Here is a 16,016-nt window from a genome sequence, read left to right on the forward strand (position 1 = left end):
CTGAAGAGCTACCACTCAAAATCTGAACAAAATCACACTTTTCATAATTTCCTTAGGAGTCATTATTTCTCATTCTTAGTTTTAAGAAAGTTCTGGCTTTAAGGGGCACAACAGCAAGTTATGTTAGAAATAACATGTATTCTGCCTGAAATCACACCACCACCGAAAAAACAACAACCCTGAAGGCCAAAAATGGAGATTATAATTACCACAAGGCTGTGTTGTACAGTTCAGTACCACGCTGCAGACGTAGATGACACACGTAAGTCTTCAGAAACGAGAGAAAGATCTGCTTGGTAGTGAAAATATAATTTTATTTAACAATAGCTGCCAGCAGTATACTGGTATATCTGTAAAAGATGTTCCAGAGAGTGAAAGACACAAGCAAACTACAATAAATTGTATCAACTCTTCAAGTATTTCTGCAAACAACGCTCCCATCCTTGACGTCCCGTCTCGGGATCCCAATTCTTCTCCCACCTCCTGCAGAAGTGTCAGGAGTTGGTGGCACAGGTTCTGAGGCAGATGAAATATTTTTTTTGTTGTTGTTGTTTTTTTTTTACCACTTGGGATAAAGCCTCCTCCTGGAAAATATTAATTGGACGTGTTCAGATAGTTCTGAGTGGCAAAGAGCACAACAAAGCTGACTGTGCTTCGCCACTTTTTGTTCTGCTCCCAGATAGGCATCAGTGGGTTTGGCTCCAGCATCTTCCACTTATTCATGTCTGTGCTCCTTTGATACCAAATGCTAATTTGCTGCTTTAGCATAAAAATTTGATTACATCTCTCTTCTTATCATGGAGCTGCACGCAGCTCTCAATCGGTCCAGACATGCCCACTGTGGAAAAAAACAGCAATTTTATGGGAAAATGCAAATGTGGGGGGGGGAAATGCTACAAGGGAGGGACTGTGAGTGTGGGACATCCACAGGGAGCAGCAGGGAAGAGCTGGACAGGGAAGCTTTGGAGAGCATGGAGTTGCTCCAGAAGTTCACGTGCCTCTTGTTCAACAGGCAGCTCTTCCACAGAAGGGATCTCTTGGAGAAGGAAAGCTTTGTGAAGGGGAAAAAAAACAACACCCTACTCATGCATATATAGGATAATCTGTTCTCCCACACAAAAACAGGGTGCAGATGATGGATTTTCCCTTTGTGTTCAGGAAATACACAAGTCACCTGTTTTAATGCGAATTTAAGCATATTTCAGCTTGAGAATAAAGTAAGTTATTCAGCATGCTAATACATGCAACCAACTTGCAAACTGGAATGCCAACTTGAAAGGGTAACTGCTGTTTTTAAATTGTAGAAGGGGCTTGAAGCAGCATTTTAAATTTAAACAGGGGGCAGATTAATTGCTGTTTGATGAAATTAAAAATGCATTTAAAGATCAGATTGTAAACAAGTTGACAGAAGTCAAGAATTTACATAGTTATGAAAGGGCTTTTTTAATTAATGTGGAGCTGGTGATTGGGGCCAGATGAAAGTGCTCTGCCCACACCAGACGCTGAGCCTTCCCCCAGTGCTCTGCAGGGATCACCTACGGAGGTGAGAGCAGCTCCTCTCCAGGACATTCCTGGGCTCTCCCGAAGCCAGGAGGGGCTGGGCAGCTCCTGCCACAACAAAACTGTGCAGCAGGAAGCCTTAGGGACAGCCAGTGCTCTCACACAGGACAGTTACCAGCCGTCACAACCCGGGCCTCGCTGGGATTCCACCTCCCAGGGAAAGGCCGAGATAAGAAATGCATTAGTTACAGCCAGAGCTCTGCCTTTGTTTACAAGCTCTCAGACAACAATCGTTAAAATACCGAGGAGAACGAGCTACAATGGTTTGGAGATTGCCTAAAAAGCAGAGAGGATTTAGTGTCAAGTGGTGTTTAAGGAGCTGGGGATTTGTTTGCAGCAGCTGCACCCCAGAAACTGCATCCAAGAGTTTGGTGCTCACACCCCCTGTGCACCACAGCGGGCACAGCAGGGCTGACCTGCTTGGAAAAGGGCTCCTAAACCTCCATTCCTGCAGCTGCCAAGGGCCACCTCATCTGCTTTTTTTAAAGGGGAGTTCAGAACTTTAAAGGACATGCCCACAGTCACGTTGCTTCCTACAGTTTTGTTTTTAAAGGTGAGCTATGATAGCAAAGAGCACCAAACCAATGAGGGCTGGGGAGGTTTTTTTTTTTACCCTCTATAGTCACTAAAAATGTTGTTATCTAAATAAAAAAGATTTTTTCCTAGATGTCACGTTGTAGCAAAGACTGAGCCCCTACAGAGGATTATTATGGCTGAGAAACTTTATTCAGGAGGAGAACGTGACATTAGAATACAGTGATTATTAAAAGGCTACAGTTTAGGTTTTCCTGACCAGGTCACTCTGCAGCATTTCCTTTCTGTGCCTAAACACCTCTGCAATAAATCAGAACAGGGACTAAGTGTATCTAACACAGTTGCCTTTGAAAGACAAGTAACAGGATTTACTAACTGCCTTTATATTGGAATTCTAGCTCTAGGAAGGCAAGACAAGGCACCACAAGCCATGTATACAAATATGGATCTGGTTCTCTACCTCTTCTATGTCAAACTAACTCCATGGGTATATAAAGTAGCAAAAGCAGGACGCCTGTAAAAGTCAGGCTGGTTTTCAGAAAGCCAGTGCTTACCAAAAAAATTAGTGTATAAAAGTGTTTATGTGAGCATTTTCCACGTTATTGCAGAATGTTAAATATTCCAAGAACAACCTAGCAGGAATAGCACTTTCCAGCTTCTAAAATCAGTTAAATATAAAAGTATCTTTACAAAAAAATAGGCATATAAGTCTAGCATTCTTTGGAGTTGTTTATGATGGTCTTTTAAAAATAACCTAACAGTTCACTTCATGCGTCAAACTCATTAATTTTAAACAAGAAAACTACTCCCTGGTTTAGAAATATTTGAAAATTGCTTTTAAAAAAATTGTAGTGCTATTCCTCAGCGTTGCTGTAAAAAGGTTATGTATAGTAGTGCAATGATTATGATCATGCAAAACTGCAGTCTGGGTGCACACACAGGCAAATTGGGATAAATTCAATGGAAAGGACTGGATTCCACACACCCCCTTCTTCACTAAAGTCATCAACAGATTTCCTTTCAGGAAAAAAAAAAAGAACAAACCAACCTGCATACTAAAATTTAAGGCAAATGTTCTCTTTCAAGGTCACTTTAGCTTTCTTCAGGAAAGAAAGAGCATATAAAAGTTCCCCCGAGGTTCCCATTTCATGGCTCTCAGGTCATTTTGCATCACTAATCATTGCACTGCTATTCACACGTTACCAACTAGGACACTACAGGTTACATGGACTTGGTTTATGACAGAACAGGGTTTGTTTTTTTTAAGTAAATATCACCAAAAAGACCTATACAAAACAAAGGCTCTTAACTACCAAAAAGAAACCACTTGCAGTTTTTCAGGTGAACAGATGGCAGCTTCCAATTCTGCTGTTTCCTGATGGCCAAGGGCATCCTGACAAGTATTTGTCTGCTGCAACTCAGAATTCGGGACAGAAGTAGGTGTTTGGATCTCATCAAGCTCCTGAAGACACAACTAAAAACCAACTCTAAGCTTTGAACTTCCTGCTACAGCACTCAAGCCTAAATTCAAACTTCCCTGATGCTGAGGTCCTTCAAATCCAAGTTCCACATTGAGTCCATTCTCAACCACTACTGTGACTTCAAATCCAAGAGATTTCTTTTTTTCTAATTAAAAAAAAAAAACAAACATTTCCAAATATTCTGCAAATGGCTCTTTTGGATAATAAGTTCCCTTCTCTATGTAAATAGGATAGACAAGCAGGTACAGTTCAACGTGTCACAGGTATGACAACTGTGTACAGATCTTCTGGAAAAGCAATAAATTCCAAAATACATAAATATTCCTTGTACCATACAGCGAGACAGTGTCCTAAACCAATTCATGGACAGGGACCAAATGTTTACAGAGGAAAGCAACAGGGGCAAGACAATCCTTCACACTGAAGAATCCAGAGTTCCCCCAGTGCAACACGACTGCACTAATGATATTCAAAGAAGGTAAGGAAAAACAAGCCTATAATTAACCCTGCAAACTTTAGGTAATTACTGTACCTGGTCTATCCACCGTAACTTTGAATAACTGCGAGTTCATGCAAAAAAAAATTGCTATATCTTATGTGGAAGGAGCAGTCTGTTAGAAGCATTGTTATGGAATATGCAGGAAGTCATCCTTCAGCAAGTGCTGATTACTTGGTGAGTCTCTTGGCTACATCACTGTAAGCTATTTCGATTTCTTTGTCTCCAGGACAGGTGTTGGTGAACTCATCCCTGCTGTAAGCATTCGTCAGGTATCTCCAGATCCCTGTCATTTCCTTGGGAATCTCAAAGTTGCGGTACTTTTTGGCCACCACCTAAAGCGAAAGAATGGGGTTATGAATTTGCATCCTTACACTTTAAAGCACTTTTCCACTGCTGGTCACTCTCTTGTGAGGTTGTCCTTCCAAGCAGGACACTCAGAGTCGTTCCTAAAGCCAGCAGAAGCTGTTCCTCAGGGATACACCCGGCCCTGGCAGCTCCCTTTGGGTTTGTCCTCAGCCAAGGAAACACTCCTGCACCCAGGCAGAAGCTGGATCTGTGGCTCCATCTGCAGTACACAACTGACACAGATCCCTGGAGACAGGGAGAGAAACCAAACCACGGTCCTACAGACACACCTGCACTCCTCTGGTTATCCCAGGCCACCTCTTCCCAGACTTCCAACTTTTTTTTTTAATACAGTCCTTTTATTTCATGTTGTGTCATTTCCTTGGTTGCACACAGGGCAGTTTTCCCTACAGGAGTGAGCAGACATCCACCTCAGCCATCAGCTGCTCACCTGATGTCCACCTTCCCTCTTCCACCTCACTGATCTGAGCACTAAAACTGACTGTGCCCATGGGGGTCAGGGCAGTCAGAGGGGTTTGGGTTCAGGTACTGCTTCAGGTACTGTTAATGCTGTAGTTAAACTTACATGGGAGTCTACAAAGAGTTGGAATTAGTTGGGCTCTAGAATGTCACACAGAGTCAGAATTGGCTCAGCTCTAGAATGTCCCACAATTGGAGTTAGTTGGGCTCTAGAATGTCACACTCTGTTGGAATTAGGTGGGCTTTAGAATGTCATACAGCTGGAATTAGCTGGGCTCTGGAATGTCACACCCTGTTTGAATTAGCTGGGCTCTGGAATGTCCCACAATTGGGATTGGTTGGGCTCTAGAATGTTCCACACAGCTGGAATTAGCTGGGCTCTGGAATGTCCCACAATTGGGATTGGTTGGGCTCTGGAATGTTCCACACAGCTGGAATTAGCTGGGCTCTGGAATGTCCCACAACTGGGATTAGCTGGGCTCTGGAATGTCCCACAACTGGAATTAGCTGGGCTCTAGAATGTCCCACCCAGCTGGAATTAGCTGGGCTCTGGAATGTCCCACAGTTGGGATTAGCTGGGCTCTGGAATGTCCCAGGCCATCAGCCTTTTGTCCTTCACTCTCCCAGCCCACCAGGGCCCTACCTTGACGATGTGCAGCTTGGGCAGCAGGTTGCAGTCTGCCAACGTCATCTCGTTGCCGTCCAGGAACTTGCGCGTGGACACGGGCACGTCCTCCATGCTGTTCTCGTCGATCTCGTCGGGCAGGGGGGAGTTCAGGTACTCGTCCAGTTTCTGGAGGGTTTTCAAGAGGCCACGTTCTAAGGCTGCAGAGGGAGTTTTAAGTTTGTTTTTTTTTTTAAGAACAAAGCAAATCCTCATTTACAATAGTGATACCAGCCACAGATCTGATAAACCCCTCACCACTGTGCTCCCCAGGACAGCCCCTACTCTGAAGGATTTGTAACCCCTGAGCAATTTTTGTGGCAGCAGCGCTGCTGGATCTGGCTTGATGGTCACCAGTAACACTGGAACAGAACCAGAACCCCTTTAAATATCCCACACACGCAGGTTATTTAAAAGCTGGTTAATACACGAGTTTACACTAATTTAGAACACACTAAGACTGTCCACAAGGGTTTATTTTTGGTTTAAAAAGTGGCTTATGTCAGTTTGTTAAGACCGTGCCTAACTGGCTTAGAATTAAGAATTAGAATTGGAATTAAGCTATGCTGGGGTTTGTATACATTTAAACATAATCTGTTTAACATCACATGCTCAGCAAAGAGCCACGACCAAACTCAGAGTACCCGGGAGGTTTCTGGAATACAGCAGGTTTTGGGAATGCATCAGCAGAGGGCAGCACACCCCACAAAATCCCCAATTGTTTCTCAGCTGTTTACAAACATTTTGCATCTCCCTGTTTGAAATGCAGCACAAAGGCCTCCTTTGGTTTTCCCTCAAAGCACACTGAGGATGAAAGATTTGTACTAAACTATTTGAAGGTCCAGCTGTGAACTCTTTATCACTTATTGATCTCTGTGTTGCATCGACTGTTTTCCCTCCACACACAAAGGTCTTAATGCTTTAAAGAAAGCAACAGGGACTAAGCTTAGCTCAGAACTCTGAATGAGACCCTTCAGTCCTACAGAGGGCAAATAATCAAGTGCAACAGATGCACAGAAACTCAAGCAGTGGGGTGTGACACAAACACTGCATGAAATTTGGTTCTGGATATTAAACTGTTTATAGTTCATTCCAGAGTTTGGACTGGCTGTAAATATCCAATACCAGGGGTATTGACAAACCCTGCACACCCTGCTGAAATTCTGAGTGAACACTAACTGAAGTTCTCTCTCAAAGTGTTGAAATCTTTGTCTCTGACATTAAACCACAGACTGAATTCCTGAGACTCTCCCAAGGGTCCATCAACACGCAGCTGAATTTGTCAGTGAGACACTTCACAGCAAAGCTGCTCTGAAAAGCACAAGCCAGGGAAACCACGTGTGCCCAGGCACTGCCCCCCAGGTGACCCACCTTCATTAGCTTCTGGTCTAGAGTTTTTGATAAATGCAGAAAATTTGGCAAATATATCCATCCCAGCAGTGTTTGATTCTGGATGCTTTGGTGAAAGTTTTAGGTATCTGGAAAGCAGAAAGGAACAGATCTACAGCACATTTAGCATAATGATGATCATCATATATATTAACTAGTACAAAATGACCCTTTTTAAAAATATCTACATAATGTAGATTTACCAGTTTATCCATTTTCAGAGTTGCTTTTGAAATGTAATATCACACACTTCCATTTAAGTTAAGATTTTAGAACCCACTTTTAAATCACTTTTCAGAAGATCACCAAAATGTATCCCTGCTTTCTGAATCAGGCATTTGTTTCAAGCAGATAACAAACAGTTCATAGTCAGGGATCAAGCAGGTAAATAATAAAATACACTTGTCTATTCCCTGTACACACCCAAAAAAAAAAAAAGTCTTTTTCCATTTAAATTAATATCAGCTGTTCCAGCATATTGTGGATTCCAAATCTTTTAACAAAAAAGTGAAGTCTAGTCACACTAAAAAGACAAAACAGTCTGTTAAAGGCAGTGTCTGGATTTTGCCTTTGCCTGCCAGCTGAGGAGAAGAAAGCCAACAGTTTAGGGAAAGCCTGAACACATCACAGCAGCTCCCCACTGCAGTTTGTTACAAGTCAGGACTAAGTTTTGCAGAGCAGACTCATCTTCACCTGCATGGTTTGGACACCCCACCAGAACAGCCTGTGCCTGGCACCAAAAGGGAGTCACTGAGTTTGGAACTGCAGGAAGGATGACAGGACTCCACAGAGGACAATTTAAAAATAATCTTTAAGAGAAAAACAGTTCTTAATATAAAGATGAGGGAGCTGGACAGGAGAAGGTCTGACAAGCAAGAACTCCAAATTATTTTCCATGTCTTCTCTTCAGTTTATTGATGCTGAAGAACATCATGGTTGGTGCAGGAAACCCCTGTGAGAACAGCTTTTATCTAAGGGGACAAATCACCATTTTAACACTTACTTGGGTGGAGCCAAAACATCTTCCAGGAACTCTTCAATCTTATTCACATCTGTTCTCACTTCCCCATTGTATGTGATGAAGGGGGGGTGAGTGCCTGGAGCCAAATTTTGAAGGTCTGCTGGTTTTCTAGGGTGAAATACAAACCAGTACCAGAGTGAGCAGGGGACATCCATTCCACTGCCACAACCACAAAAGCCAGAGCTTTTCACATCCTTACGGCTTTAAAAAAAGATATCACCAGTTCTCTTTTTAAAAAGTGAGTTTACAACCTGATTAGCATTTTGAATATACTTCATAGCAATTTAAAACACTTAAAGCCAACTGCTTCCTCCTACCTCTGGCTGTGTTTATTCTCAAATCAATACAGTGTTGACTAGCAGGGGGATATATATACACACACACAAACACACTCTCTCTTTCCCAAGCTCTGCAGACCAGTTTATATATAGCATAATCTGTGCTCAGTGATAATCCTCCCCCCTTCACACAGACCTGCTCTGGAAATGAGCAACTCTGATACAGAGCAGTGTGTACAAACCATTTATCACATGCCCAGGGAATCTAGTTTAGACAAACTGACAGATGCTTAAACATCACGTTTAAAATTATGCTGAAGGTTTCATCCAGTAAAAGAACTATTTACAAATAAGAGCAGCACACCTGGGACAGGAATCCTGGACATTAGTGTGAGTAGACACAAGAGAAACAGCAGCAAGATAAAATGCACATTTCTAACTTCTACGTCAGTTTTGGCAGCACATGTCACTGCTCACTCCAGCTCCTTGCTCAGTAATCCCTATCCAGCTAAGCCACTCTATTTTATAAGCAATTGGCTTCTCTCTCCTCTGGCTGTGCCTTGATGCTGCAGTGACAAGGCCCAGCTCCACGGGCGTTCCTTTAAAGGCTGTGTGCCAGCTGGGCACACCCCCAGCTCCCTGTCACCCCAAAACACCCAACTTACCCTTCATGCCAAGCTCTCCCCTCTGCCCTGTCAGCAGAGTCAGATTTAAAGCCGAAATCAATAATGAGATGTGGATCCATCACAAGCTATAAAATCCAAAGCACCATCTAAGGAGCTGCAGCTGATTTCCCCAGTAAATCACCTGGGCATTAGTTGGTCCCACACCAGTGGCAGCAGAAACAGAATTAAGAACTGCCTGGCACTTGTGCAGCAGCACCACTCGAACCTCCCCTGGTGAAGGCACTGACTGCAGCCCCAGGACAACTGCTCAGAGGACACAGTCTGACTTCCCCATGTCCACGTTTCAGAGGACAGGCTGCAGTTCCCAGTCCCTGCCCCACCCCTGTGGCTGACACCCAACCTGACGCTCCCAGGTTGAGCCACCACTGCAGTGACATTTGCCAGGCTGGGCAGAGCAGCCCGACCACCCCCTCCTGCTGCCCCAGCACCAACCACCACCAGTGCCCCAGCAGAGAGGGTGCCAAGGTAAAGCTGCCCCTTGGTTACTGTTTGAACTAATGCAAACTGGACCATAACCCTTGGACTGGGTCTGTGCCTTGCCCCAGGCACTGGGTTTACAGGAACTGGCTCTGCAGTTCAGGAAACCCTCCTGGCTGTGCTGGGCAGGGAAAGCACATCAGGAACATCCACACACAGCCATGGAGGGCAGCACCAGAAAGCTTTCAGGGGCACTCTGTAAACTAAGCCCCGTTTACAAGTCCATCCTGTATATAACCATGGTTTTCCATTTCTCACAAAAGGAAGATCCCCTGCCAGAATTTCATGTCCTGCCCACTGCTGATCCTTTCACAGTGCCAAAGTGTACTTACCTGGCACTACATGTGGGACTGAATGAGAAAACTGATTTTCATACTTTAGAATATTATAGACACTGCATTAAGCCAGGTGACAGAAGTCTTATTAATACAGGAATTCAACTATTTTCAATTTTTAACCTTCAGAGAAGTTATTTCTCACTAATAGTTGCCATCACTCTCTCACTTTTAGGATTTAAAGTCTGTCATTGGTTAATGCTTTAAGTAGCTTAACACTTCATTTAAATACAGCTTTGTAACTCCCAACAATTACAGGAAGTCCTCGTGGCTCACTTCCAATTTTGCATGTTAGAGAGATAAAATTCCTCAAAAGGAATGTTATTTTAAAAACAAACACAGGCAAGACCACCGGATTTGCAACAATACTATCAAAGGCAAGGCTTTAGTTCAGAAGCAGACTGGTCTGAGGAACTAACCAAAAAAGTGTTCCAAAGAACCAGAGTGCACCTCAGGGACCCCAGAGCAATTTATTAATCCAGTCAGACCACCTCTATCTTGGAAGAAAAAGAAAGCAGAGATTAACATCCCCCAGCCAAGGCCCAAACATCACACAGGGTTTAACTTCCAGTTTGCTTCTCTTGCCAGGAGATCCCAAACAAACCCTGGTTTACCACAGAGGAGCCACAGCCTTTAGAGCAGCAGTACACAGGAATATCCTTAAAAGGCTGACAGTACAAATTCCCTTAACAGCCAAACAAGAAGGCAATTAAAAATACTACAGTGAAGTTTTACTTCAGAGATAAAACTGGAGAGCTTAAAAAGAAAAAAGCCAAACTAAAATTAAAAAAAAAAATCCACCTTGAATAACCACTCCAAACAATTCCATGATGGTTTGTACCTGCCCCAAACTTTACCAGGGTTTTTGGAGGCAGGGCCACATAATTAAGGATCTGGCTGTCACTGCCTAATTAAGTGGGCAGGTTCTTTAATACCAGGTATAAACATTTCCTGGCTTTGCCACAAACCAGAATGGCAATTAGCATGCAGATCATTTCTTGGAGATCAGACAAAATCCAGCCCCCAAATGTAGTGTGTGCTGCAGTGATTTATAAATGACACATGTACTGCAAGGAGTGTGGGGGGGAAAAATCAGCAATAACTCCCCCTGTGCCCAGTTCCACAGCAGTTTTCACACAGCTTGAGGTGGATTCACCTTTTAATATTTACTAATGTTGTTATTTAAACTTTGTCTGTCAACATAACTGTGAAACCACCCAAGTGAGATGTTTAAAACGGGATTTCAGATCTCTGCTGAAGGCAACTGGCCTGGGGTGTTGGTCCAAGCCCCACAGATGGTTTCTGTGCTGCAGCTCTGCTCTGGCCACCAGAACAAGTCAGAGCTCTGAAATGCTGCTGCTGCTGGGAAGGGGAAGAATAAAGCCTCTGTCTGCCCAAACAGGAGCAAGAGATGCCCAGTTCCTTGGGAAGGGTGGGATGTGCCACTTTGTTTGCCCATGTGCATATTTTTGTGTGTGTCAAGAGCAGAACTAAGAACTGCAAAAGGTTCTTTTGTTGGCACAGTGTGATGGGCAGTGCAACTGCTGGAGGGGAAAAATACCCACCACAGGGTCAGCCAAGCCAGGCTCAGTTTTTCCAGTGTCCCAAGTTCCCCACTGGTGAACTTTTGTACCCAACCATGACCTTTTAAGCCTCACAAACAGACAGAGCTGGCCTTGCTGCTGTGCACAAACGATGTTAGGAGGCAGAGACATGGTTTGCAAGTAGAGCCTTTTTTTTTTGCTAAGAAAATAAATTCAGATGCTTAAAACAATTACTACTGTGCTCTTCAACAAGAGTTTTTAGCAGGAATGAAAAGCAGAGAAGATAACTGAATTGATAATGTGCTTGAAAAGCAGTTTCTTTTGACAATATTAGAAGTATTAAGGCAACATCTAACATCTGTTATCACTCTGGTAATGACAAGGGAAAGCAATCCCATCTAGTACCAAACATTTCCTATTGAGCAGGTAGCTGGATCTGACATGCTGCTATTCTTCAACTGGATATTGGTCAATCCAGAATGCTGAAGTTGTATTTACTGAAGTCTAAAAGGAATTAAGTTTGTATCAACATCTATTAAAAAATGTGAATTAGCTTCAGTGGTCCTTTGTTTCCTTTACCAGAAGATGCCCCCAGTGCACAACAAAGGGGTAGTTTATTTGACCTATTCCTCTGCACTTCCTTAATTTTGCACTTATTTTGCGTTTTCTCCTCCCCAGTATTTAAAAAACCCCAAACCCAAACCTGAAAGAAAGCTCTCCTTGTGTAAGGAAGGTCAACTTTAAACATCTGCAACCAATTTCTACGCTACAAGTTACTCTTAGACCCCGTTCCCCCATCCAATTAACTCGAAGTTGCCAAAGGGACACAAGTAAAGCCAATTTATCAGGCATATTTGGCATTTTAATGATATCTCTGACTGGTTCAGCAGTAAAAATGCTTCCAAGCCTAAAACATATCTTTCCACCTTCCTCTCATCCCCCCAGCCCAATAAGTGCAGTAAGTTAAATAACCCCATCATTACAAGTAAAGGAAGCCCAAAGCTACAGACAGTTCAGGAGCACAAGTTCTGCTCCTGAGGTTCCCCAAACCACAGCTGGGAGATGTGCTCCAGTTGCTCTGTGGTCCTGGCAGCAACAAGATTTGCAGAGGCCAGAAAAGGTCTTTGAGCAGCTACAGATGCTCACACAGCCCACAAAAGCTGCTTTCTCCTCCTGCCTCAGCCCCACCACACATGGAAGTCTTTAACACCCCTTGCCAGCCCTGAAGCAGCAACTCCAGTGATTTTTTTTTTTTAAAATCCAAACAAACCACCTCCTTCAAAAAAAAATATAAAAATTAAGAGGTTAAGTCCAGCAGGGTGATTTCTGCCTTATATGTTGGGTTCAGAGGAGACCAGGGTGTTATTTTCATTGGCTTTATTCCTGACAATCAGGGTTGGAAGCACTGGCAGCCTCCCCCCTCTGTCTGTAGCTCAGTGACCAACATTGTATTACATTAGTGCTGGGAAAACATTACTTCACACCAAAAGCAAACACAAAAGCCTCTGCTGAATTTAGCACTGCCACTTTTTAAAAAAAAAAAAAAAAAAGAACACCCAACTTTAGGAAATTAAGACTCCTGGATTCACTTCCCACCTTTCTTACCCACTAAAGGATTCGTTTTTTAAGTGGAGAAGCTGCTTTTGAAGTGACACACAGCACTGCACAGAGGCAGAATATTCCACATTTTATTCCTACCCATTTCACACGTATTTACCACCAGGGCAGATATTTTCCCGTTGTTTTCATTATTATTATTATTATTGCAAAATAAGCAAAATTATCTTAAAGTCTTGAAGAAAAGGAGGAGGGTGCACATCATTTGTGACAGTTATCCAATAAGCACTGGAGATCTGACCAAAACAGCAGTTTTCACTTGGTGTGAAGTTACTAAAGTAAGATTCAATATTCAGCTATAAAATTTGTATATAAGTTATAATATTCATGTTAAGTTTTCCAGGAGCATCATTGAACAAATTCAAGAGGAATTACCAGACCCCTTCTTTTTGGCTACAGACACTCATCAATAACCACCAATGAATTCACCATTTAAATCAGTATTTGAGGACAGATTTTTCTTTTTAATTGCAGGGAATCAGCCCCTCAAAGCTTTGTTACACCAAGTGCACTGCATTGCCCCATAAATCCAGTATTTCTTACCTCTTCAGGTCGACTGTTGTGACACTGAACACCACTCCCTTCAGCCAAAGGATCATGAACAGCCTCTGGGAAAAAGGGCAGTTTCCTATGCTTTCCCCATCACTGCCAGCCTGCAGGAGAGAACACACCTGGGTCAGGGGGTAGAACACACAGGGGTCAGGGGTAGAACACACAGGGGTCAGGGGTAGAACACACAGGGGTCAGGGGTAGAACACACAGGGGTCAGGGGTAGAACACACAGGGGTCAGGGGGTAGAACACACAGGGGTCAGGGGGTAGAACACACAGGGGGTCAGGGGGTAGAACACACAGGGTCAGGGGGTAGAACACACGGGGATCAGGGGGTAGAACACACGGGGATCAGGGGGTAGAACACACGGGGATCAGGGGGTAGAACACACCTGGGTCCGGGGTAGGGTAGAACACCACATGGATCGGGGGTTAGAACACACGGGATCAGGGTAGCACACACCTGGGTCAGGTGGTCGAACACCCCTTGGTCCGGGGGTAGCCCACCCAGGGGTCAGGGGGGGGAGAAAACAGGGACATGGGGTAGTGTAGAACCACACATGGTCCAGGGGGTGACACACCCACGGGGCTCCGGGGTAGACCAACCGGGCTCCGGGGTTCGAAAACAGGGGGTCAGGGGGTAGAACACACAGGGATCAGGGGGTAGAACACACCTGGGTCAGGGGGTAGAACACACAGGGATCAGGGGGTAGAACACACAGGGTCAGGGGGTAGAACACACAGGGGTCAGGGGGTAGAACACACAGGGATCAGGGGGTAGAACACACAGGGATCAGGGGGTAGAACACACAGGGATCAGGGGGTAGAACGGGGCCATCTCCACGTGCTCACAGTTACTGAAGGGTTTTAGTTCAAGGCAAACCAAACAGCAACTGAAATCTGCACTTTTATGAAGCCAAGTAACCCATTTACTTGCCATGTCCTCATGAAATGTGCCCAAACCATATTTCAGTCAACACAAGCTCTCTCTCACTGAAGATGATCCAACTGCCCCGGCAGCTGAACATCTTCCTCTGAGCAGCCACACCTTTTGATGGCAGTTTCCCAACACCAATATTGTTCTTTGCTCTTTATTATCCTTTTTTTCCTTCTTCTCCAAGGCACTGCTAATTCACTGGAGTCCTCTTCCAGTTCCCTGCTCCTGTCAGCCCCTGTGCAGTGCTCCAGGGAGCCAACTGCACCCAGGAACTGAGAACCTTTATTGTACTGCAGGTGTTGGGAGGAAAGACATAACTGTGAGTACATAGAGACTTCACTGACAATTAAGTAATATTCCAAACCCATTTTTTTATAGACAATTCATCAGTAAGTCTTTGTCCTGCCCCAACAAAGGGCCATTAGACAGCAGCAGTAGCCCCCCAGGGCAGGCAGTGATGGCATGGATCTCATGATTGCTCTGACAACCAGGGATGTATTGCTGAGCTGGAGAATCTGAGTGTGCAGTGGGCAGGGATCAGGCACTGGAAACCTTGAATCTTGTTATAAAATTCAATCTTCTGAAGAGAAAACTGGCTCAGCAGTTAAAGCAGCCACATATGTCAGATCTTAACATGTACTTTATATCAGATGACTTTCAATGGATTTTGCTTATTGTTATTAGAGTCCTTCCAAGAGTAATTTTAATGAGCACAACTCTCAAAACCTGGCCAATTCTTTCATCATCACAGTGGGGAGAATGAAGAAAGACTTTGTAAATTAAGAGCAACAGCAGGATTTTCAAAGACCAGGAAAACATTAAGTTTTTCAATGAAACTTCTTAAATTCAGAAAGCTTTTATTTTTATTTTTTTTTGAAAACTCATGCTGCCTTTGCAGATGAGGCTGAGTCTACTTTAATAGTTGTCAATAAATACCAAGACATGAGGATTCAAACTCATTTATGTTCCTGCAGCTTATGGACTCATTTCTACAAGTGTCCCTCCTGTCAGCTCTGACTCTCCTTCCCTACACTTTGTTGTGGACAACAAACAGAGCTGTTTTCCTTCAAACCTTCATCAGTGTCATTAATGAAGACTTGAAAGAAAAAGGAGGTTGTCTTTCTGCCATAAATTACTAATTGCCTCCTTTATCTTTGGAAAGTAAAGCATAAAACTTGTAGCAGATTAATGATTGTCTTAAAAGCTGCCATGAGACTTCTCATGCTCAGGAGAACAAATTCCAAAAGCATCTCAGAAAGGATAAAACAGAGTCCCTTTGGTTACTCTGCTCTACAGCAGCTCAGCCCACACCTCACAACAGGCAGGTTGTAAAGGTTCCAGCTCCATGGATTTGTGTGTTCCCCCCTCAGCAGACACTTCCACGAGGGATGACTTCACTCTGCACTCCATGTCCAGCAGCTGTGTTTTATGGATGTTAATAATTAACCACGCTGCTGTCCTGCAGATAGCAGGGTGCATTTCAGCAATTCCCACCACAGCCACATTGCTGTGTTTACACTGAACAGACATTTCCTACAGGGAAATTATAGATTTATACTCATCTACCTTTTTTTTTTGCCACGTGTAAGATCTTATCTACCTTTGAAAAAAAGACAAC

The 16,016-nt window shown here is 43.8% G+C and overlaps 1 protein-coding gene across 1 annotated transcript in view; it reads right to left on the reverse strand.

Annotated features, from left to right (window-relative positions):
- Positions 1-293: 293 nt before the first annotated feature.
- The window catches only part of CLIC4 (chloride intracellular channel 4), a 30,033-nt gene continuing 14,310 nt past the window's right edge, over positions 294-16,016 (reverse strand). Inside the window, exons 2-6 of the mRNA XM_027740154.2 lie at positions 13,454-13,563; positions 7,956-8,081; positions 6,935-7,041; positions 5,543-5,724; positions 294-4,406 (exon numbers count right to left, since the gene is read on the reverse strand). Coding sequence (XP_027595955.1) covers positions 4,242-4,406; positions 5,543-5,724; positions 6,935-7,041; positions 7,956-8,081; positions 13,454-13,563 — 690 coding nt within the window. The 3' untranslated portion in view covers positions 294-4,241. The remainder of the gene's footprint in view (positions 4,407-5,542; positions 5,725-6,934; positions 7,042-7,955; positions 8,082-13,453; positions 13,564-16,016) is intronic.

The sequence above is a fragment of the Pipra filicauda genome, unplaced genomic scaffold (assembly GCF_003945595.2).
Source record: "Pipra filicauda isolate LSUMZ 115617 unplaced genomic scaffold, ASM394559v2 scaffold219_size1829416_pilon, whole genome shotgun sequence".
NCBI classification, from domain to species: Eukaryota; Metazoa; Chordata; class Aves; order Passeriformes; family Pipridae; genus Pipra; species Pipra filicauda.